General features: G+C 48.4%; 1 protein-coding gene across 2 annotated transcripts in view; it reads right to left on the bottom strand.

The window, feature by feature from the left end:
• The window catches only part of FBRS (fibrosin), a 457,478-nt gene that overhangs the window by 181,273 nt on the left and 250,646 nt on the right, over window positions 1-25,559 (bottom strand). For both annotated transcript variants that reach the window (XM_086931672.1, XM_086931671.1), the window contains exon 12: window positions 12,652-12,720. In XM_086931672.1, coding sequence (XP_086787798.1) covers window positions 12,652-12,720 — 69 coding nt within the window. The remainder of the gene's footprint in view (window positions 1-12,651; window positions 12,721-25,559) is intronic.

Here is a 25,559-nt window from a genome sequence, read left to right as displayed (position 1 = left end):
GTGCAGTCACCCTGCCAGCACATACAGCCTCCCATCCTTGTGCCCCGAAGGAAAAGTAAAAAAAAGTCATGGCACACAAAGTAAACCTACCACCCTCATCCTGAGCAAGGAATGTGACCAGTCCCAAGACCGACAGGGACAACAAACCTCCACTCCACCACAACATAGAGGGCAACCACCCACAAGGGACAAGGGCAAGACATGGCCAGATGACCCTTAATCAGAGGATAGCAATGGAAGGAAGGTAAGGGAGGGAGGACAGGGATGAAAACAAGTTACTTACCTGTCTCGGTAACATAAATAACAAAGCAGTAGGTACAAAATAGAAAGAAAAAGGCCTAGGCCTCATTCCCTTTTGTATCATATCCACCTCTTTGTAAAAGAGACCAAATCAGGCATCAGCCAATCAGAAGAGCCTCACCCCTTAGTATCCCTCCTGAAGGAACCTCAGAGCCTCCGATTTTCGTAGCCGTTGTTTAAAAGTCACCATATCTGCAGAAGGCTGAGCATACCTCGGAGAGGTGGGTGGGCGCATGGGAATCTATGAAAGTTACCAATACTGGGGAACCAGAGTTGCAGGTAAGTATCTTGTTTTCTTGCCCCAGTATTGGAACTTTCATTGATTACCATGCTTTTGTATTAGAGTAGCAAGCAGTCATCCACAAGCACATTTTGTGGCATAAATAAACATTGCAATAATCATCATTACATGAAAACCAAAATGTGCAGAATAAAAGGAAGGTGGGATAGACCAGGAAAGCTCACCAATTAGTGGAAGAGGTTCCTCAGGACCGCCTGGCCCACCACCGTATCTTCCTGTTGCAAGGAATCCAAGCAGTAATGCTTTGTAAAGGTGTGCACGTTGCTCCAAGTCGCAGCTCTGCAAATGTCTTTGATGTGCACTCCCGCGAAGAGAGCTATTGAAGAAGCCACCGATCTTGTGGAATGTGCTCTAACCCTGCTGGTCAGCGCTTTCCCGCTGTATTATGACAATGTACAATGGCACTAGTAATCCACCTTGCAATACCTTGCTTTGAAAGAGGGAGGCCCTTCTAAGGACCACCAAAAGCAATAAATAATTGGGAGGATTTACGGAATCCTTTGGTGCAATCCAAGTAAATTTCAAGCATCCAGAGAATGTATCGACCTCTCCGCTGGTGAAGTAGGGTGCGGAAAGAAAGCTTTAAGAATAACACGTTCATGCAAGTGGAAATCCGAGGGCACATTGGGTATGAACTTTGGATTAGTCCGTAAGATTACTGTATTTTTTTTTAATTGGAGAAACGGCTATTTGATTGCGAGCGCCTGCAATTCCCCAATGCGTCTTGCTGATGTGAGGGCAAGAAGGAGAGCCAACTTCCATTAAAGGAATTTTATATCTGAGCGATGTATTGGTTCAAAGGGGCCCTTCATGAGCTGTGCGAGGACCAAATTCAATTGCCACATAGGAGGCGGAGGCCTCACCGGGGGATACACACAGAAAAATCCTTTGAGAAACTGTTTTATTATCCTGGAAGACCAAAGAGAAGGTCCAGACGCTGAACGTCTGTACCTAGAAATCGCTGCCAAATGAACTTTTATGGATGAATGGGCCAGCCCAGACTTAGCCAGGGATAAAAGAGAAGGCAGAATTTGATGAGCTTGTGAAGAGAAGGGGTCAACATCCTCTTTCCTGCACCAAATGCAAAATATTTTCCATTTGAGACGGTAAGTCTTGTTTGTGGAAGGGGCTCTAGCCTGGGAGAGTACTTCCTTTATTTCATTTGAGATGGGAAGGTTCATAAACTCTTGCTGCTCAGGAGCCATGCTGTCAAGTGCAATGACACTGGATCCGGATGCCAAATTTGCCCTTCGGACATTGTGAGAAGATCTGGAATTGTTCGCCAGGGAAGAGGGGGAACCAGCGATAAAAGGTGGAGTTCCGTGAACCAGAACGGTCTTGCCCAAGCAGGGGCTATCAAGATCATTTTGCATGGTTCTACCTTGATCTTCTTGATAAGCCTCTGGATCAGTGGAATGGGGGTGAAAGGCGGAGACAAATGGCCCTGACCAGGCTATCAAAAGTGCATTCCCTAATGATCCTTGATGGTGAAGCCTGCTTGCATAAGACCAGCATTTCTTGTTGGTCGGTGTGGCAAATAGATCTAGCGCAGGCTTGCCCCACTGTCGAAAGACCTCGTCCAGAACTTGCTGGTTCAGTTCCCACTCGTGACTGACTGAGGATGACCTGCTTAGTCTGTCAGCATTTTTGTTTAAGACTCCTGGCAGGTGTTCCGCCTGCAGCGAAATCCCATGATGGGAGAGACCTGGTTCCCCCTTCCTTGTTCACGTAATGCATGGCTGTGGTGTTGTCCGTCCGGAGGAGAACTTTTGAACCTCTTAGGCGAGGGAGAAAAGCCTGAAGAGCCAGTTTGATTGCCCTGAACTCCAAGAGATTGATGTGGAGCCGACGATTCTGAGGAGACCAATGCCCACTGACAAGCAGGTCCTGCAGTACTGCTCTTCAACCGTCCAATGACGCATCCGTCACAACCTGAGGAGATGGATCGCTTACGAAGGATAGAACTTGGGACAAGTTCTCCTGCTTTGTCCACCACACGGCAGCTTTTTTCATTGCCGCGGTGACTGTCACCTTGTCGAACGACCCGTGAACCTGTTTCCATATGATGTCCAGTTGCCCTTGAAGAGGACGCATCCTTAATCTGCAGTGTGGAATTAGAGGAATGCGTGAAGAAATTACCCCCAGAAGGGATTTGTTAACGGCGTACTGAAAAACACCTTTTTCGTAAGTCTAGCACCATGGTCTGCAGTTTTTCTTGCCTCTCCAAGGTTGGGAAAGCTTTTTTGAGATTAGAGTACAAGATGGCCCCCAGGAAGCGTGCTGTCCTGGACAGAACCAGAGATGATTTCTCCTTGTTCAGAGTGAGACCCAAATTCTGGAAAAGGTTTGTGCATGCGTTAACCGCTTCCCTTGCAGCCTCCATGGACGGCGCTTTAAGCAACCAATCGTCCAGGTAAGGGAAGACCTGAAAGTGATTCTTCCGTAGAAACGCAGCTACTGATGCCAGCCCCTTCGTGAAGATTCTCAAGCTGAGCAAAGTCCAAAGGGTAAAACCCTGAATTGAAAGTGGCTCTTGGCTACTGTGAATCGTAGAAACCTGTGTCTTGGGTGAATCGGCACATGAAAGTACGCATCTTCGAGATTGAGCGTGGCCATGAAATCCCCTGGATTGACAAGACGCAGAATGTCTTGAAGAGAGACCATCCGGAAAGATGGGGATCTGAGATAGGTGTTGAGCTCCCCGAGATCTAAAATTGAGCGCCATTTCTCTAGAGTCTTCCTTACCAGGAAGAACCTGGGATAGAATCCTTCTCCTTTTTGGGCGGAGGGGACCGGCTCTATCGCTCCTTTCAGGAGCATCTGATGAACCTCGAGCCGCAGAAGACGCAGAAATTGTGATGGAATGGAAGCAGGGGGCTTGGATGGTGGGATTTACGTGAATTCCAAAGTATGGCCCTTTCGAATGATGTTTAGCACCATTGGTCTGGTGTTATCTTGGAACAATTCCGAAGGTGTTGTAACACCCTGCCTCCTACTGATGAATTTGCAGAGGTGGGTACAGTAGGAAGAGCCAGGAGGCCACTATTGTCTCTTGGACGCATCACGTCCTTGGCGAGCTTGCTTCCCTCTGTTAGGCCTTGAGAAATTTGAAGACTGACCTTGCCTTTGCTGGTACGGTTGGCGGTACTGTTTTGAACCTGAGCCATATGTGGAGTACCTTTTCTGTTGATAAGAGCCTTTGTAGGTGGTGCTCTTGCCTTTGGAACCCCTAAAAGGAGCTTTGCGGTACTGAAGCGTACCTAGAGACTTCGCAGTCTCAGAATCTTTTTTAAAATCTTGGAGGGTGTCAATCAGCTTACCAAATAAAGCTTCTCCATCAAAAGGTAAATCCAAGATCTTATTTTGGATTTCGGGCCTTAACCAGGTCACCTTAAGCCATCCCTGGCGACGAAGGACTGCTGCTCCAGCCAAAAAACGAAAAGCTGTTGTGGCAATATCCATGGCACAGTCTATGACCTCCATTGACGTTGCTTCCCCTTCTTGCAAGATCTTTTTTGCCTCTGTCTTGGACTCTGGAGGAAGTTAATCTAAGTGTAGCGAAATATCACACCAAAGTTGGCGATTGTACCTGCCCAATATCGCCATGGCATTTGCAGCTAGCACTAAAAGACTCGCCATTGAAGAAAACCTCTTTCCGGCGTTGTCAAATCTCTTGCCCTCTTTATCCGGAGGAGTTGTCAAAGGAGCTGAGGGGTTGCAAGACTTCCTTTGTGACGCTTGTGAGATCACGGAGTCCGGTCTCGGGTGTCCCGCCAAAGAAGCCGGACAATCTTCAGGCGCTTTGTACTTTTTGTCGAGGCACAGTAGTACAGGGACCACCGTCACTGGATTTTTCATTGCCTTAAGGCCTTCCTCCCAAAGATGTTGGACAATAGGTTAGATCTTGTTGTCTTCTTATAAGGTTCCTTAAAATCATATAAGAAACATTCGGTGGCCACAGAAGGCATAGGCAGTTTGAATCTGCAAGCCGCTCTCGCCATTAGTTTGTGAAAACCCCCTATATCCGCTGGCGGGGAGTCCACCGGATCTGGACATGGAAATGCTGGGTCTGGGATGACATATTCATCCCATTCCACATTTTGACCAGGCCTTTCATCAAAATGTTCATCTTCATCCGATCAATCATCATGGGTGTCCAATGGCATCGAAGACTCCTTTGGAACTGGTGTTTGTGGCCGAGATCACACCTGAGCCTGCATTTCTGGAGTAGCCATTGGTGGAGCCGCAGTGACATACAAGGCCAGCACAGTCGGAACAGCAGCAGGTTGTAAACATCTTGACTTATAGTCTTGCAGCATATTGTGAAGGTCCTGCAATAATGATGATGGTACGGACACCATGTCCTGTCTCGAGTACTGTTGTGGCTGGGTAGAATGATTATGGTGATAACCACATTCCTGGTTGTACTCTGTCAGAATCTGTCTCCTGCATTTCAACAAAAGCTGGGAAGGACTGTTCGCATAGCATACGAGTCCTGTCCGTCATCTTCTGACTCATCCTAGTCCTCCTCTATAAGCAGAGCTGGAGGCAAGGGGGTAACTCTCCTAGGAGAAGTCATGTCCAGAGTAATCCTTGTCATAGAGATGGTAATCCTCTCCTCAGACGACAAAATCGTCGACGATCCAATCGACAATGGTGTTAAAATTGTCGGTGTCGTCGACGGAATAAAAGTAGTCGACGAAAGAACACTCAACGACGAGATGGGCGTTGATGCCGTAGACGACGAGACAGTCGACGCTCCTGCTTTCGTCGTCGCCAATGTTGTCATCGAAGCTTTTGACGACGACACCGTCGACGAACCCTTTGTCGTCACTGTTGTTGCGACGTTGCTGCCATCGTCGACATCCTCGTAGACGATGCTGTCACTGTGGTCGACAACTCCTTCCTCGTCGACACTCCCGTCGACGTATATTGTCCCGTCGACGGTACCATTTTATGTGAAGGCTTCAATTCCTTCGCCGAAGAAGGTTTTTTGAAGGCTTGATCAGTCTTCATCCCCGAAGAAGGCATAGATGGTCCCACCCTCTCCTTTTCACTATGGTGAGGAGATTCGACTGGACCTTGGCTCTCAGACTCTCTGGGGGTCTTTTTTGAGGCCTTAGAAGGATGCTCCAAAGAAGAAGGGGAACCCCAGACCTTCTAGAAGATGACGCTGATGAAGGTCCCTCACTGTCACTGGAGACTGTCTTTTCTAGACTTCAACTTCTGGAGCCAGGTAAGAAGCCTACCCTCACGATCCCTGAGGGTCGTGGTTGAAAAGGTACGGCAGATCTTGCAGTCCGCAGCCTTATGATCAGGATAGAGGCAGTAGATGCAATTTTTATGCTTATCCTCAACAAAAAGCCTTTTCTTGCCACAGGTGGAACATGGCTTGAAAAGGGCCTTCTTTTCCTTCTCAGACATCCTGGATGGAACAGCTAACAATCCTTTAGAAAAATTCTGAAGAAAAACTTCTGAAGAGTAGAGGTTGAGCAGAGCTCAAAGGAGACTCCCTAAGCACAACGTGCGGTAGAAAATCTGAGGTTCCTTCAGGAGGGTTCTAAGGGGTGAGGCTCTTCTGATTGGCTGATGCCTAAGTTTGGTCTCTTATACAAAAAGAGGCGGATATAATACAAAAGTGAATGAGGCCTAGGCCTTTTTCTTTTGTACCTACTGCTATGTTATTTTTGTTACAGAGACTCCCATTCCGACGACGGGGAATGATACAAAAGCATGGGAATCTATGAAAGTTCTAATACTGGGGCAAAGAAAGCAACCCCCCCCCCCCCCCCCCCCCCCACCAAACCTGAACGATCCAGACCCAACAGCGGAAAAAGGAATCTGAAGATGGCGCCCAAGGGTGGGAGCTTCCGCAGGAAGCATGCCAACGTCACGGGAAGGACACCAAAAGGTGGAGACTTCGACGCCCACCTGGGCTACGAAAAAAGAAAAAAAGATAAATGACTACGATTCCGGACCCAACCACTAGACCGTGGAATAATGCACAGCATAGTGAATCCAGAAAGATTCAAGCTGCAAGACCAAGGTTAAAGGCTGGAGAGGCCGAGCACCCCACTGCCCCACAAGGTAACACATCTTCCACCCAATGCCAAGACAGGAGGGAGGAAGAATTAGAAGAAGCCTAGAAGATCCAAGGAAGCGAGGGAAAGAAGGAAACCCACTCCATGTGGAGACAACCTGCCAGCCAGAACAGTGCTGGCAGGCAAAGCCGCCAGAAGGAAGAATAAGAAGCGCCCGAGGCCCCAGGAGGCGTCACCTGGCAAGGGAGAACATAGGATCATCCCATACCTCAGGGCAGGAGCAGGGAGAGGAGGAGATGCCTGGGCACACCACACGAGTGGCCGCACACATGACCTCCTTGCGCAAAGCAACCCACACAACGCCTTGGAGAACAGACACCCCTTAGGCAACCAGAACCCTCCAGCAGAGTGCAAGCCATATAAAAGCCACCTAGGGCACAATAAGTCCCAAATATAGGAACCCTCTTTGGAAAAACTTCCGCAGCAGAGAAAAAACAAAAAGAGGCACGGAGAAAAAACACCCCCGCAACAGGCTTGACAAGCAGCACAAGCAATCAGATGAACTAATCTCAGGGCCAAGTCTGCGCAACAATTGCAACACAATCAACAAAAGGGCCGTCCAGCAGCCAACAACGCCAAAGGCCCAAGGAAGGACACAAATGGGCAGAACACACACCACAGCCAGAACCACTGGCCTAAAAATGCCCAGAATCAATCCAACTCAGGAGTCACTGAGGAGGGGACGGAGGAGGAGGAGGAGGAGTGTGAGGAGGAGGAGTACAGAACCCTGTCAAGAGCCTCTGGATGGCAGAGTCGGCCGAGGCATGGAACAGACTACCATCAAACAGAAGGTCGATGAGTTGCTCCCGAATATTCTCAGGGAATACTCCATCCCAAAGCCAAGCATGGCGATGGAGCGACCAAGGAAGTCATGGCCCTGCCTAGCACCTCTGAGATGTCCAGAGCGGAACGGAGAATAATCGCCGCAAGCTCACGGCCATCCAACGCATGATGCCATAAGTCCACCTGCCCCCCTCCTGGAATGTTGGTGATCCCAGAGACTCAGACGAGTCCCACAAACAGGCAGAGGCCCGAGCCAGCACACACAAGGTGTTCAGGGCCCGCAGGGCAACGCTGGTCGAGGCAAACATGTTGCGCCCCCAAGAGTCCAACCAGCGGGTCTCTCATGATGGCGGAGTCAACAGCGGCGGTAGGGAGGAAAATGCAGTACGCAAAAGAGGACTGGAGGCAGAGGGGTGGAGGCAAAGGCACGCCAGGTCACGTGGCGCCGGGAGGTGCTGGTGCAGAAGATGCTGAGGCACTGGGTCCCCTGAAGCAGGACGCCTTCAAGCCCCTGTCAAGGAAGAAAGGAGGGAACCTTCAAAAGGGAAGAAAGATTTCCCTCCCACCAGAGCCCTGGGGGAGGACCTCGAACAGATGGTCCGCCGGGAAGTGAGCCACCGGGTCACCCATACGCAGGATGCCCACAGCCGTGGACAAAGCATGAGCGAAGGCCGCACCTGCCTCCGTGGGGCCCGCGGTGGGGACAGTAGCTCCTCCGTGGGCAACGGCTGCAAACTAAGGCCAAGTAGGATGGGCAAAGGCCAGACCTGAAAGTCAGAATGAGGGACCTGCTGCTCTTCCAACGAACACCTCTGCCTCAGGAAGAGCGGGGAGCCGCCCTTAGACGCAGGTGAAAAAGACACCACACGGCGACCAGTCTCCGGGGAGGATGACGCCAAAATACAGCAAGCTCCGGAAAAGGAGCGTCCGAAGACGAATTTGCGGTACAACACCCCCAGGTTGTCGGCACCATCCGGTGTCGCCGAACAAAGTTCCTCCATGTCAGCCCGCATCGGAGACCTGAGCGGAGCTGGAGTCGAACCGGCCCTGGGGCGGCGCCGCAACGGCGCCGACCTGACCCCCGTCAAGGTGCCAACTGCGCGGAGAAATGCGACGGGTCTGGGGAGCGGTACGCAGCCCTCCGCTAGCAGCGACCCAGAATGAGGTGTAGATCGCTCTGTAACCCATGAGGCGGTGCCGGGGACGACTCAATCTCCGACTCGCCCTAAGTCGAGGTAGCCGCCTGTGGGGAGGGACAAGAGGGGACTAGCAAGGGGTCCGCACCCAACCACGACCCAGAGCGGGACGAGGAGGGTGTGGAGAAGTGTGGCTCAATGGTTAGAGCGGCAGACCCTGATGCAGAGGTCTAGCTCGGGACCAGGGTTCAATTCCCCGCCTCGGCGGGTCTTGGGCTCAAAATTCCACGGACCTGATAATTCTCGCCTCGGTGCCCATTCCAAACATGGAGTCCCACTCTGCAACTCTGGGCAATAGCTTACTTAATCTCCACAACGGCCCCCACAACGCTAAGGATGCCGGGCCTCCACCTTGGGGGCGCCTAGGAGTGGACGCCTCACACGGAAAGCCAGGATGGGTTCCACAGCGGTATTCGTACAAGCGCCTTGAGACCCTTGTGGGTGAGTAGTGCGCTATACAAGTATCAACTTACAATTTATTTACCGACCCCTGTGGCTCCGCATGGTACCGCTGCTGCTGGCGCCGTAGCGGCGTCACCTCCACCTTAGACAGGACCACCTTGTCAAAGGACCGAGAGGGGCTCGGGATGCGACCCGAGCCCCGGCTACCTCCCGCGACACCACAGGTACTCCCGCAGGAGTTTGCGGCAAGGCAGAGACGCCGTGGCCTGAAGGAGGTGCCCCAGAGTAGTCCCACCCCAACAGCACCACATCCTCCAAGCCTGGATCCGAACCAGTAGGCGCCGGAGCCTCCGGCGGCAAGGCGAGGGGTAGCCGATGCCCCAGGAGGGGGAGACGCCAGCGAGGCTTGCAAAGCCGCCACGTAGGTCTCCATTTGGACTCTCGATGCCCCAACACCGGGAAACGGTGAAAAGGACGACACGCAGGGCTGCATCACCCGTGGAGAGTCCACGCCCCCGGCAGGCCTGAAACCGGGTACAAACCGCAACACTTACCCACCGGGGAGCGACGCTCACGTGACATTGAACCGCGGGGAGGACGTCGATCTGGAGAGACGCTTCGAGAGAAGTTTCATTTGGTACTCCCGCTGCGACTTCAACTCTTGACAGGCCTCACAGTCAGTGGGGCTGTGATCCTCCCCCAAACACCACATACAAATGAGGTGCGGGTCTGTCGCCAACATAAGAAGCACACAAAACGTACAAGTTTTGAAGCCCGAAGGCATTTGCACACTGTTCCACCAAAAGAAATGGAGAAAAAAGGGCCCGAAACATCCCCGTAGCAAAGACCCAATCAGCGTTGCACACGGAAAAGGAAAAAACTGGCGTAGGCACGCTGGGGTGAGTTGTATGTGAACTCGCTGACGTAACGTGCGCGGGCGACGCCTGGGCGTAGTCGCGTGATGTCGGCCCGCCCCCGGCGGGCAGGGATGCTGTGGGAAAAAGGTTTCTGGATCCACTCTCACGGCTGGGGATATACTACGTGAAGGAATCTGCGGCTAGTAGTTTATCAGATTTGTCTTTTTTGTTACAAGTTCATAGCAAGCGCGCCGTAGTATAATTTACTACCTGGCATGGGTACAATGCGGCATGCTGGACTAAGGCACCAAGCAGTGCCATTCATTCGCCCCTTGTTTTGGGATGATTGTTCATTCAGACTAATAATTCGAAACCTAGTCCGGTGTATATATATGGCCGAAGTTGGCAAAAGAATGACTTTTCTGGTTACTGTGGTGCACACACCCAGTGGCAGTAGGATTCGCATGCATAGACCGTGGTAAGGGTGGAGCTTCTTCTTTGTCAGAGTTGTGGCCAAGTAGACCGTTGTTTTCCCTCTTCTTTTTCTAAAGACTGCCAAAGATATTAAATCACTAGGAATGAAAACATTATGTCCTGTGTTCGAAGAACGGTGGTTCTTTTCTTTCACTGTGTTTTTGGCTGCACTGGCCACGAAAGGGAGACCCTGTCTGGCGCAGGCTCCTTCTTGACCACTGAGAAGCTGGTCTTGGTCAGTCTTTTTGTGAAATAATTTGCCTCTGCATATATGTAGAGATTTGGATTAACAGAGACCTTTGAAAAATCAAATAAAGCACCCAGAATGGATGAGTTTTAATTGTGACAACAAGATTGATAATTTGCGGTCACTGAAGTCAGGAAGGAATGGGCAGTTCTGGACAGCATCTTCAGTCTCCAAGTAGGAATTCCCATGCAGTGCAGCGCCAAGTAGCTGGGATGAAACCAGCATTTGCAATGCAATAGGTCTCTCATTCACATGAGTTGAAGCTATTGGCATTGTAAATGACAGTGTCTTTTATTTAGATTTTAAAAACCAAAACATAAATAAAAGTAATTGTCCTTTACAATGTCAATAGCTCAAACTTTTGGAAATGCGAGACGTATTGCATTGCAAATGCTTGTTACTAAAGTTGTGACTATTTGGTTTGACTGGCTTCTTTTTCAAAATTAAAAAGATGCACTGATTTCTTTAATCAAGGCATACCTTTATACTGAAGAGACTTTCCCATGAATATTAATTTTTAGAAAATAAAATATTTTTAATAAAACACCCTAGGATCCTGCACAAGGGCAGGAGGGTTCAGTGCTCATGACATATATATGATCCTGAAGGAGATTTCCACAATTGTACCCATCACTGAATCAACTGCCCTGCTTGTACTCAACCCCCTAACTTTTTTACATAACACACCAATCACTGCCAAACCCCCAATCTCATATCTTAACAATTGCTACGCTTACATGTATAGTTTATATTTTCCTGCAATGGTTTATTAAAATAGTAAAGAGTGCAAATGCAGTCAGATGGCAGTTATGCTATAAAAATATCAAATAAATACATCTATGCAGGTTCATCTAATTCCTGAAGAAGCAGTGTTTTCATAGGTCAACTTTTCAGGAAATTCTTGAATTCATCATCGAGAGACTTCTAGTCATCAGATACACCCAGGTTTCTTGGTGCATGGGATTCATTAAAAGTTCAAGGCCCCATTAATGTGGGCATCCGCTTTCATTCAAGTCCAGCAAGCAGTTTGAACCCCAGTATGATAATTGTCAGTCCTGGAAATCGCAAACAAGACACTAATGATTCATCCCACAGAAGACAGTGTTCTTAGGTGCGATGATTGTCACTGACAAATGGAATGTTCTCTGCCAAACAAAGACTTGAAGTTCATTGCCTTAACTTGCCATATTCAGTCCTAGGCATAAGTAACGGTCAAAAACCTCAAGAGGCAGACTGTATTTCTTCCTCTATTCATATTCTGACGCCGTGCTGCCTCTTCACAAGGCCTGTTTGGTACCTATTTCCTAAAGAAAGAAAACTCAAAAACGTCCTGCTCAGTGTTCCACAATCCTGTCAACATGAGCTAGAAAAGAAAACTGGCTCAAGAGCTAATTAACAGACACTATAGGATAATGGAAGTAATCCATACCTTTCTTGCATTTTCTCAGGGTTTTAAAGCTTCAGCGTATACGGCAAATTATTTTCCCATTTTAGCTTCCTCAGCACCCTAATCAATTTCACACTTCACATATTAATGCTACTCTCAAAAAGGACACGTTTCACCTTTAAGCTCAGAGGACAACAGAAAGTTATCATTTGGCAATTTGTTTGAGGGTAAATCTTCGGATTGCATATCTCAGATTAACACTGCCAAAACAAAGACCACAAAATCCCTCTACCAATATCAACTCCTCTTACATCTTCTCAATAACTTAAAAATTCAGACACAGTAGTGTATCCAAATATGTACAACACTACTACAGGTAACATTCTAAACAGTGTCCACCCCACCACTTTTATAGTAGGTATGGGAGCTCACCAAGTGTCTGCTCAAGACTTTTCATGTAACCAATCAGTGCATTTTTTACCTCCGCTTCACTAGCTTTAACTGATACCGTAATTTATAATAGAGTCACAGGCGTTTGGTACACACAGAGCTATCTGGCGATCCTAATCTCTAGTGTTGGAAGAATAAACTTGGATTTCTTACCTGAGGGGTTTTCTGGGACAACGAAGGAGGAACTGTCCCTATCCTTGTAGGCAAATCGGAGTTTGTGCTCTGTAATTAGAAGAGCAGTTATACTTACATTTGGAGCAGTAGCTACACATCACCATGACTGGGTCATTAATATCCAAATAACAGAATCCACAACCATTTCAGTAACCGAAAATAGTTTATTAGATAACATTTTCATTTGTTTAAAAATGATAGCAAAGAAATCTCTGAAGGCAACCTTTTCTATCACAGATAGGAGAACAAATTGAATAAATCACAGAAAATTAGGTTTATTTACTGCCAGAAAACTTAATGGATCTACTGCAGTTCAATAGCATTCAAAATATTAACCACATTAACTAGACCTAAAAAAATAATAGATTAAAATAACAGAAAAGAAAGTGTACATAATTATGCAGATAAATATCTTATTTGAAATACTTTTGACAATGCTTTTTTAAATAACAGAACGGGTCCTATTTTGTTGAATGTACAGCAACATCAGTCAGACAAGGATCACTTAAAACAGATGGGCCTTTTGAAAAATGTCACAAAAAGCTTTGAGGGGAAAATTTTAATGCCATCCGACATATAAGGACGGGAGAAAATCAAATTCACCTTTTCAGTAAGAGTTTATTATTTTTGGGGATTTTTTTTTTTTTTTTACATTTAATGATAACCCAGTTAAGACATATCTGACAAAAGGACATATGGGTGTTGAATGACTGAGGTGAGCAACCCTAGAGCTCACCTGGGCCTTTTGGGGAAAAACAGAACAGTAAAGTTGTTAACTTGTAATTCTAGTTAACTATCATGGGAAACTTCAATGAAGTCAAACAGCAAATAACTCCAGCATGTATGCAGGAACCCACAAGGGAAATTCACAATATATTTGAATAATTTTTGTATAAAATAACTTTGAAATAATATTTTTGAAGCCTATCTACAAGTTTTATTGGAAGTCAATTAAAACCTTAAATTATCACAAGTGCTAACAAAAACAATCTTTCAAAAACCCTATTTTAAAGGAAAAAAGGGTAATGTGGGAAAAAAAGCTAGAGAGGCAGCAGAGTAAACAGGCTGTAAACGCCACTTAAATAGCTAGAAACAATATTCAATAATGCCCTGCAATAACAGTAGCTCCCATAACAGTTATGAAGGATGCATTCTGAATGTTGGGTAATGTGTGAATTACAAATTGACAATGTACCACTATGGATCATTGGACACCACGTGTGACCTACACAAAATGGATAACCCAGCCTGCACATGTGCTCTACTACACTTCCCAATGTCAGTTTCCTTGGTGGTAAGAAGTCTCTAGCAAAATCCCTTTTGCCAAAGGCATCCAAAAATATTAACCACATTAACTGACCCTAAAAATGCTAAACACATTCCCTAAATGAAACTCGGCCGTCCCACCTTGTATTGTTGTGAATCTATCTAGGACCCTAATTAAGACATTCCCGATTTATTCCCTTATGTGGTTATAACAAATCATATCCTTATAAAGGCATAAGAATCATATCCATATTAAGTCATAGCCAATGCAGCCCAAATACGGCAAGGCTACTCCCATAGACTCCTAGAAAGCACAACGCGTTCTTAAACAAACCAAGCCTCCAGCAGCCCGGGAATTCCCCCTGCTTCTGTTTTGATTTGTCCTAGAACTCCTGGAGTCCTGAAAGAACTGACGTCGTATGTCCAACCTTACGTCAAACTCGGCACCTTCCAGGTATAAATATACCAACATCTGCCTTAAGCAATACACACTGGTTTGAAGCAGATCGGCTATCTACTTGCCCGACCCCCTATTGATGCGAATACCGAAGGAAGCCGACCCTCCCTGCTGACGCACTGAGAAAGACGCTGTCTTAACTCCTGCCGAGAAATCCAGCTCCAGTGTTTTCCGGTCACCCTTGCGGGTTTCTGGGAGATCGAGTCCTGAGAGCGAGAGATACAAGACCTCCTTCATTCTATACCCAAGGTACGGAGCTGATTAGACCCATAGAGAATTCTTGATTCACATTCTTGGCAAAAACTCTAACTCATCTACTCCTTCCCACGTACTAGGCTTAGGTTAGGTACACCGGGGTAGGCGTATCTTAGAAACACCAGTTGAGTACGTTTAGTCATTATTTTACCATTGTATGTATTTTATCAATTTTAAGTATCTTATGGCTTAGAAACCATATAAATGCTTTTACAGTATTATTTCATAATACTCCTTTTACTGTACGCACTTTACTTTATGACAAGTATTGCAATTGTGGCAATTAATTTCTCTTGCATGAGAAAGAAGACTGCTCAATAAATAACCCTTTTATTGAAAACGCCAGTCTCTCTATTTCTCTGCATTTCTGGTGAAACGAAGCATGCACGATTGACTGAGTAAAATAGCTATTGATTGTTTCCGCGACTCTGGAGATATACTCCTTATTCTGGAGGGAGCAAAGTTGTCATGTTTATGCGGTTGTCAGAAGCTAATCCCTTCTTGTCTATTCAGGAAAGCTAAACACGTTATTGTTTACTCGAGAAAGTTTCTAGTGACCTCTGAGCTAGCTGGCACGCACAATTCAGTCAGAGACCTAATCGACCTCAGTCCTACGTCTAAACTATCATTTATGTTATTCCAATGCGCAGAGCCTATTGGGAATATAGGAACTACACTACAATATGTGTTGTGGCAATCTCTCATGGCAATAGGAGCAGAATAGGCTCAGGACAGTAGCCAACACTGATCACACAATAGTGACTAAACCTTGCCCCTATGTGGACATTGAATAGGAAGCAAAACAAAATTGAAAACCAACACAATGCTCTACTAGGATTCAAGGACCCTGCAAACTTTGGAAGGTAAGACTCCATTATTTTTTTTACTGGCAGCCCACCAAAACCACCAGAAGGTGGCAGGTTGTGGGGTACTCAGTGTCTACTGTATATCCCTGTAGGAGGAAGATTAAGGCAGGCCAGGACCTCATTCCCAGGCCTAACAAAGAAGGGGAAGACCAGGAGCGCTGTCATGCTCCCTTTGAAGATACCTGCAGGCCCAGGATCCCATCCCTGGCAGAGCAGCAGGGGAAGCCGGGGGCACCATTGCGCTCCCTGCAAAGTGCTCAGGGTCCAGGACCCAATCCCAAGGCCCGACGAGGAAGATAGAGAAGGGGGGTGCCCCCATGCAGCCGGCCGCACAGCACGCATCAGCCTGCAGGAGCGGGTAGACCAGAAATGAAGTGCCAGTTCCCACACGTGTGTGCTGGGCATGGAGCCTGCAAGAGCAGCCGGGGGTGGGCTACCTAAGCTGATCTTCAAAAGACTCATGTGAATGTAGGGTACGCAAGTGGACCGTGAGGAAGGATCTTGGCTAAGGCCTTTCGGCGATGCCTCGACCGGAGCCGGAGGGGGCGGAATGTTAATGATAGGCCCCGTAAGTACGGGCGGACTCGGTTCTCCACCGGAGTCGTCATCCTCGGCCCGAAGGGCCTCATCGTCGTCCCCTACCTCGACGACGTCTTTGTCGTGGATGTATTACTCGGCTTGCTCGTCCACCTCGAAATTGGAGTCCTGCTCAGACGCCGGTTCCGACATTTCTTCGGGAACGTCCTCCTCTTCCACTTCCTCATCTTGATAGAGTTCCTCGTCTCCGGCATCGAAGATGTTCGCAGGTGCTGGGGCCGACTTGTGGGCCTACTGCCTCGCGTCGAAGTTAAATAGTTTTCTTTGAGCAGAACCTCGAGCAGGCAAAACATTTTGACTCGTCGTTGTCGGGGGACAAACATGTATTGCACACTGGGTGCACATCTAAGTTCGAATATTTTGAATTACAAACGGGGCACCGCTTAAACGGGGTCCGTTCCATCGTCGATGTAGTCTGGGCCTGTGTTGTCGACAGAAAGTACTTCTTTCGACGCCGATTAAAGAACACGAAAGGGATAGGCACCGAACGATACAAAACCGACGCTGTGAAGGCCTTTTGGCCTTAGGAATAGAATGAGTACAAGTTTTTTAACTGGAGTCGAGATTAGACATCCGAACCCAATGGCGGAAAAAAACAATCAGGGGATGGAGAGGATGCCCATGCGCACTGTAGTCCAGGGGAGGAGCCACCTATCTCGTGATACTTCGAAGACTCTTCCAGGACAACAATGTGCAATCATCCGGACCCAACACTAGGCGGCGATCTATGCACAGATATGAATTCAGCAGCCCTCATGCCTCGAACCAATTGTTCTTCTCCAGTATTGGGGTGTCTTTCATAGATTCACATGTTTGAATATAGAATAGTTAGCAGTCCGTACTAGAACACAAAGTTTCCATAATACAATGCATAAGCAAAGATTGAAAACAATTAGGTGTAAGAACACATGCAATAGAAAATATACATACATATGTATACATAATAAATAGACATAAATCATATGGAAACTAATAGGAGGAGGGTAGAGCAGAGGCTCACCTTATTGAAAAAGGTTACGGAGCACAGCCTGTCCTACTGTGGTATCCCCTTCAGCCATGGCACCCAGACAGTGGTGCTTCGTGAACGTGTGCCTGCTGGACGACGTGGCTGCTCTGCAAATCTGATGCAATGGGACACCGGCAAAGAGTGCAGTAGAAGACGCCATAGATCTGGTGGAATGGGCCCGTACTGCAGTCTGTAAAGGCTTTCCCGCCTTCTGGTGGCAGAAAGCAATAGCTGAAGCCACCCTACGGGCTATTGTAGGTTTGGTGACTGGTCGTCCCTTCCGAAAGCGGCCATAGGCCACAAAGAGCTGATCCGATCTTCGGAACTGAGCGTTTTTGCTGATGTAGAACTTCAAACACCGTCTAATGTCTAAGGAGTGCAAGCGTTGTTCCGCAGGAGACTGCGGGTTAGCAAAGAAAGATTTCAGGATAACAGGCTCATTAATATGGAAGTCTGAAGGCACTTTTGGAAGAAAAGTAGGGTTAGTGCGTAACAGCACAGAATCCGGTTTAAACTGAAGAAAAGGTGGTTTGATCGTGAATGCATGCATGTCACTCACTCGACGTGAAGACGTCAAAGCAAAAAGAAGCGCGACCTTCCAGGTGATATACTTGAGGTCTGCTCTATGAATTGGTTCAAATGGTGCATTCATTAACTGTGTTAAGACAATGTTGAGGCGCCACTCGGGAGGGGGACGCCGAACTGGAGGAAAAGTTCGAAAGAGTCCCTTGAAAAATTGGCGTATTAACCTGGAGGAACATAGGGAGGCGGAGCCATCATGGCGGAAGCGTGAAATTGCCGCCAGTAAAACTCTTAAAGTAGCATGAGACAAACCCGACTGAGCTAGTTGAAAAAAGAAAGGGAGGAGCTCAGCGGGCGTGGCACACAAGGGATGTACCCCGGCGTCAGCACACCAATGGCAGAAGCGTTTCCATTTGAACTTGTAAGTCTTTATAGTTGATGGAGCTCTGGCCTGAGCAAGGATGTCACAACACTCTTGAGGAATGGTTAGATGTGAAATTCACAGTGCTCAGGTTCCAGGCTCATAAGCTAAGAGAAGAGGGGTCCGGATGGTAGATCAGACCCCTGTCCATGAAAAGAAGATCCATCCGAGGATGAAGGATGGGCTTGCATCGAGACAGGAGGAGCAGCTCCGAGAACCACGCCTGCCGTGGCCACCTGGGAGCAATGAGAAGGATGTGGCAGGGTTCTCTCCGCATCTTCCAAAGCACTCGCGGCACTAGAGGGACTGGAGGAAAGGCGTAAGCAAAGAGATTCGACCAATCCATCAAGAGGGCATTGCCCTGTGACCCTTTGTGGGGATGCCAACTTGCGTAAGCGGGGCATTTGCGGTTCTCTGGAGTTGCGAAGAGGTCCAGTGCTGGGTGACCCCAGCAACGAAAGATCATATCGAGTGTTGATGTAGTTCCCACTCGTGGGTGGATGATCGGGATCTGCTTAGGGAATCTGCCAGGAGGTTGGACAACCCCGGAAGATGAACTGCAGTGATTGTGATTTGATGATTCATGGACCAGTCCCAAATCGCCTGTGCTAGGCGGGATAAAACCGGAGACTTCGTTCCGCCCTGCTTGTTTTTGTAGTGCATGCAGGTTGTGTTGTCTGTCTGTATGAGGACAGACTCTCCCTGCAGCACGGGTTGAAACGATTTCAGGGCTAAAAAGATAGCCATGAGCTCCAATTTGTTGATGTGCCAGGCTTTCTGGTGCAGAGTCCATTTCCCCTTGATGGACAGGTCTTGGAGGTGCGCTCCCCAACCCTCCAGAGATGCGTCCGTAGTTAGTGTCAGATCTGGGGTGTTGAAAAGGAAGGACATCCCTGCTGCAAGATGACGTGGCTGTGCCCACCATCTGAGCGCTTTCTTCATGGGAACGGTGATGGTGATCTGATCGTTGAAGGAACAGGTGACTTGACGCCACTGTCCGTCCAGTCCCTCTTGAATAGGTCGTGCTCGTAGTCGGCAATGAGGGATAAGAGCGATGCACGAAGAAGCCATCCCCAGAAAGGACTTCAACAGACGGACTGAAATGCACCTCTTTGTCAGTAGAAGCAAGACTAGCCGTAGAATCCTTTGCTGACGTTCCAGGGAAACAAACGCCTTTGCCAGCTTGTTGTCCAGCGTGGCTCTTAGGAAATCCTTGCAAGTTGTTGGCTGCAATTGAGATTTTTCCAGGTTGATGGACAGACCCAAGGAACGAAATACTGTCTGACAAATGGAGATATGGTGCAGCAGTTGTGAGCGGGACTGCGATTTCAGGAGGCAGTCGTCGAGATATGGGAATATCTGGATACCTTGGAGGAGAAGAAAGGCCATGACCGGAGCCAATATCATGGTTAAGACTCGGGGGCCGACCGGAGGCCAAATGGAAGGACCTTGAACTGGAAATGAAGGTGCCCCACCTTGAAGCGCAGGAACTTCCGATGACCTGCGAGTATTGGGACATGGAAGTAGGCGTCTCGGAGGTCGATGGTTGTCATGAAATCTCCGACCGAGAGCAAGCGCAAGATTTCTGCAAGCGTCAGCATACGGAAGGATTGATCCTTGAGATATTGATTGAGCGCTCTTAAGTCCAATATGGGTCTCCATTCTCCGTTTTTCTTGACAATAAGGAAAAAACGGGAATAAAAGCCCTTCCCTCTCAGACTTTGGCACTACTTCTACCGCACCCTTCTGAATGAGAAGGCGAACTTGATGAAATAGTTCCTTGAGGTGCTGAGGTGGTGGTCCGGAAGGTGGCGTTGGAGGAGGTACTTCGACAAATTCCAATGCATAGCTTTTTTCCTCAATGTCAAGTACCCAACGGTCTGTTGTAATGGAGGACCATTGAGAACCAAACAGAGAGATTTGACCTCCAATTCTTAGATTGACAGGCAAGTCATTGACGTTTGTTGGAAGCTCCCCTGAAAGTGGACTTTCCTCAATAGTTTCTGGCAGGCTGCTGACGGGAAGACTGTAGTCGGTTTCCGGTGAAACGTTGGTTGCCTTGCTTATAGGACCGATATTGACTGTTTTCTCCTCGAAAAGTGGAGGTAGTGCCACGTCCTCGAGCACCCCGAAAGGGCTGCTTCTTAAATTGAAGGGTACCCAAGTCACGTGCAGTGTCAGTGTCCTCCTTTATGGATTATGGTTAATGTGCCACCATGTGACTTGATGGCATCCCTGTATTCTGTGCACACCTTTGGTGCTCGAACAATCAAGCTTCCACAATGAACGTTTCACAATTTATTCTTGTGTCATCATCATTATTACATAACGTGAAATTTCTTATCCTCGTTTTTACATATTTTGCCTTTTCAAACGTGGCAACAATGCATTTCGGGTTGTATACCCTTCATCGGGGAGCATCTGCAAATAACAATGAAGATATAGCTAAGGGGCGAAAACGGATGTTTCGGTATTCTAATCGTAGCATGCAGGTGGGGTTGAGGATAGTGAGGTGGGTGACCAGTGCTGGTTGTGGTGTGACCGAACTACAAGGTTGTGTCTGCGTTAGACCTTTTCAGTCGTGGCGAGTTAGGTGGATTCTTAATGTGTCTAGTCGAGTGGCAGTGATGCGTAAAAAAACGCGTGCTCGCGAATGACGATACGTGACAAGTTGTATCTAGCCGTGTGGCAGAGATGCGTTAAGAAACACGTGCTCGCGAATAACGGTAAGTGGCAGAGTGTACTGGAGACGTGGTAAACACTCACGTGTGTTCGGTGAGGTGAAATCCAAAAGTGAGGTGAATTTCAAAACACGCACTCCCAATACACCCTGGTCATCGCCCACCGCGATCCCCTAAACGCCTCACACAATTGACTCACCCAACATGGCTGCCACTTAGGTCTCACTTCTATTTCTATCACACCGCCCATAGCCGTCACTCACACGCTTCCGGGTCTACCGAGAGGAGAAGCGTCCGAAAAGCGCCGGAGAATCTAATCCCCGAAAACCACTATCACCAGTAAGTAACGCCCCAGGAGCTTGAATGCCCATTTAACACAGGCGCTTCACGCGCTATGTATAATATTCTCGGATGTTTCTCTGAACGTCCATTTATATATTTGTTCACAGATGCTCAACCTCACCGGACACACGTGAGTGTTTACCACATCTCCAGTACACTCTGCCACTTACCGTTATTCGCGAGCACGCGTTTCTTAACGCATCACTGCCACACGGCTAGATACAACTTGACACGTATCGTCATTCGTGAGCAAGCGTTTTTACGCATCACTGCCAACCCACTAGACACATTAAGAATCCACCTAACTCGCCACGATTGAAAAGGTCTAACGCAGACACAACCTTGTAGTTCGATCACACCACAACCAGCACCGGTCACCCACCTCACTATCCTCGACCCCACCTGCATGCTACGATTAGAATACCGAAACATCTGTTTTCGCCCCTTAGCTATATTTTCATTGTTATTTGCAGATGCTCCCCGATGAAGGGTATACAACCCGAAATGCATTGGAGCCACGTTTGAAAATGCAAAACATGTAAAAACGAGGATAAGAAATTACACGTTATGTAATAATAATGATGACACAAGAATAAATTGTGAAACGTTCATCGTGGAAGCTTGATTGTTCGAGCACCAAAGGTGTGCACAGAATACAGGGATGCCATCAAGTCACATGGTGGCACATTAACCATAAGCATTATATACGTGTGTTGGACGGACGCGCCACCTGTATGTAGCACCCAACATTGATAAGACATTAGCAGAGATTAAATACAAAACGGCTGTGCGCCCACCAACCCGTTTTCATAGTCACTTCTTTATGGATTGCAGCGCTTCGTCAATATGCGCTCCAAAAAGTGATTCGCCGTCATATGGCATATCTAGAATCTTTGTTTGAACTTCCTGCCGAAAAGAAGCAGAGCGTAGCAACCTTGTCGACGTAGGACGGCCGCTCCAGCGAGTTGTCGAAAACCAGTGCAGGCCACATCCACTGCACAATCAATTAGCTCTTCGGAAGTTCTCTCACCTTCTTGCAGAAGCTGCTGCGCTTCTGCCTTGGAAGCATCTGGAAGTAACGCTACATAGGCGGACATATCCGCCCAAACCGGACGGTCATAGCGACCTGAAATGGCCATAGCGTTAGCCACTCGTACAGTGGTAGAGGACATGGAGGAAAATTTACGCCCTATTGCATCAAGGCGTTGGCCCTCTCGGTCTGGAGGAGCGGTGATAGTAGATGCTGGATTTCTCGATCCTCTCTGAGCTGCCTGCGTAACGACAGAATCAGGTTTAGGCTGGCCCGTAAGGCTTGCCGGAGATCCCACGGGGCCTTATATTTCTTTTCCAACCTTGGCAATTGTGCTGGTAAAGAGTTTGGGGTCTTCATGAGTTTTACCCCTTCAGCCCAGATGAAATCTATAATCGGGACATTGTGAATCTGTTTGAACGGTTGGTTCTTGAAATCGTAGAGGAAGCAATCTTCCTCTCTCTGGACTCGTGGTAACGTTGCGCCGCCCTGTCCATCAATTGGAGGAAGCTGGCAATATCCACCGGAGAAGAATCCCCTGGCGTCACCTGAGATGGGGATGGTGTCTGAGCACGATAGTCATCCCACTCCGCCAAATGTTCATCATCATCACCATCCACATCCGAAACCTCTCCATCCTCACGCTCTGGAGGATTCTCATCATCATCGGGATAAAGAGTTGCGTGAACTTGAACTGATGTGCTTCTATGAATGGTAACAGGCGGTGCTGGTTTTGAAGGAGCAGGTGACGGTCCCGTAATCGGGTTCAAAACCGATGGGACAGTAGTTATTTGTAGAGATGGCGGGAATCCCTGATTGTAATCCTCCAACATGCTTTGGAGGCTCGAAATCATAGATAAAGGCAACATCGCAGCTGGTATTTGAGAGTGAACTTCTTGATGTTGGCCATACTGCTCATCTTCATCATTACTGAAGTCCTGGCACTTTATATTAAAGTCCGAAAGACTTTGAGCTTGGCCGTCAGACTTCTGATCTGAATCAGTAGCAAACAAAGGAGAGGGTGGAATAGCCATTTCCCCTTCTGTGAAAGTTGCGAAATGGTCCGATTTGCTGGACTGCAGAGGTAACAAAGGCAGTGAGGCAAATGAAGAGGCTAACATTGAAACGGTGTCCTGCGACCTTGTCGACGGCAAGCTATCGGTCGTCTTCTTTGAGGGAACTGTCTTTGAAATCGTCGTAGACGTCAGCAGTGGAGCCGTCGACGGACCCTTCATGGACATAGTCGACGGAACCTTCAATTTTAACTTTTTCGTTGACGAGATAGTCGTCGACGGAGCAGCCGTCGAAGGAGTGTAGGAGGGTGGATACCCGACTATGGTTACCCCCAACTTTTTGCCTGGTGTTTTGCTGGTTTTTCGACTTAGTTGACCTGGGACCCTGCTATTCAGGGCCCCAGGCCTACTGCTCTCTCTGTAAAATGGATTCCATGTACCTTAGGTACATATCCAATTGGTACTGGGCCACCTTATCAGACCCTGTAACTCAGGGCATAGGTGTACCCAGGGCCTACCAGGGGCTGCAGCATGTATTATGCCACCCCTGGCTGGCCATCTAAATCTGACACAACTGGCTGCACGACAGCTGGGGCAAGGTGGTGTAATCACCCTTTGCTTTAGATATAGTATGCCTATATCTAACCCTAAAATGGACACATGTATTCCTATCAGTCACTCCTATGGCAGGCCTTAACAATCCTGAAGGCAGAGTGCTTGGAATTATGTGAGATGGTGCTCTGGCATGAGCTGAGCCCGTCTGCAGCTTGCGGAACCAAGTCCAAATAGCTGTTCTATGAAACGCGTACCATATACTCTTCAGTGCATTATAATCCTCGCGGTTATATGCCAACTCTGGTATCGCTTTATCAAAACATGTCGAGTAAGGTGTCATACGAATTGGAATAGTAACCCCTCGCCAATTCTGGCGACGGGGTTAGCATTCCACCCTTCTAGAGGGACACGACAGGCATGCAACTGTGAACCCCGGTTAAAGTTAACTCGAGCCTCAGCATCACAAAATGGATGCTGCCACCACAGACACAAGTCTGACCTCCTGCTGCTGGGAGTCCTTCCAGCGAGGAGAGCTTGGACAAAGGGTTTCCTGTCAGGGGCGGTGCTAGCACCATCCCAGACAGGGTTTTGTGTATCCTGGGTAGGCAGGGCTTTAGAGGAAGGTGACTGCAAGTGGCACCCCGGTGCTCACCATGCATAAGCCGGCTTGAACCAGTTCCAGGGGCACACCAGCCCCTGAGCTGGGGAAAGTCCGGCATGGGAGAGGGGTGTAACCACCCCCCTTCCTGGTCCCACCCATGGGCAGGACCTAGTCGCGTACCAGCCCCTTTCTTTAGTATAAAGGTGGGAGCGGGTACCCTTCCAAATTAGATCATCTTTGAATCCTGAAACTACTTTCTAAGAAAGGAACTCTTGACTTCTTCACAAGATTTCTCCCTTGTGACTAAGGAGTAGTCACCCTGCATCTGCGGGCACCAACTAAGAACACAGCGATTTGCTGCACGTCCTTCCTCAGGAATCCGACCGACCAGCACGACGAGACCCGGCTTCCCTGGCACCTCTGACCTCTACCTACATCGTCAGCTCAGCTGAGATCCGTGGGTGTGACGAGACCTCGAGGGACCGGCCATCTTCAGAACTGCACGACTCTTATCCAGCACGACCGCCGAGGGATCCTCGAGTGAGTGCTTTGGGGTTTGAGAAGCCCTAACCCTGAGCAGCTCCAGCACCGAAGTCCAGCCCCCCAGCATCCACCAGATCTGCGTGGGGCCCTTCTGCTCTTTGCTGCTCACCGCGTTGTCCGGCTACTTGCCTGCTGGCTTGTAGCCCTCTTGACGACGCACCACGACGACAACACCGCTGGTCTGGTTGCTCCAGATTGGCCCTTGCCAACAGAGGAGCCGTGAGACTGCAGAGCCCAGCGTCGCCCACTCACCCGGTCGAGGTGACTTCGTCCGGTGCCATCCTGGTGCCCATCTAATCACTGGCTAGTGATTCAGAACTTGGTCCCCTCTGCTTACAGGTGTCTTCCATCTTCGATCCAGGCTTGGATCACTTCGAACTTCATCACTGGTCGCCTGCCAGCAACTTCTTCTTTAAGGCTCCATAGACTGTAACGAGGATTCCCGACGTCTTTTCAGACCTATGCATCCGCAGCCCCTGGGCTAGGTAAACTCGGCATTTCGGTGCTCCAGCATAGCTTAACTATCCAAAGGTCCAGATCCTTTTTCGTTTCAGCTCTACCTAGTCGGATTCGTCCGATAACACTAACTTTACGAAATCTAGCATCCATAGACTTTGTCCCGCATCCCGCGTGAGAGTGCACACTCTGCACCCGATCTCCCTAGGCCTCCTGCTAGTAATCTGAAGGTTCAGTAGTCCAGTCCTAGCGATCCTAAAGCCTATTAGAGTAGTA

The sequence above is a fragment of the Lissotriton vulgaris genome, chromosome 7 (assembly GCF_964263255.1).
Source record: "Lissotriton vulgaris chromosome 7, aLisVul1.2, whole genome shotgun sequence".
NCBI lineage: Eukaryota > Metazoa > Chordata > Amphibia > Caudata > Salamandridae > Lissotriton > Lissotriton vulgaris.
This window is presented reverse-complemented; position numbering and strand designations above follow the sequence as displayed.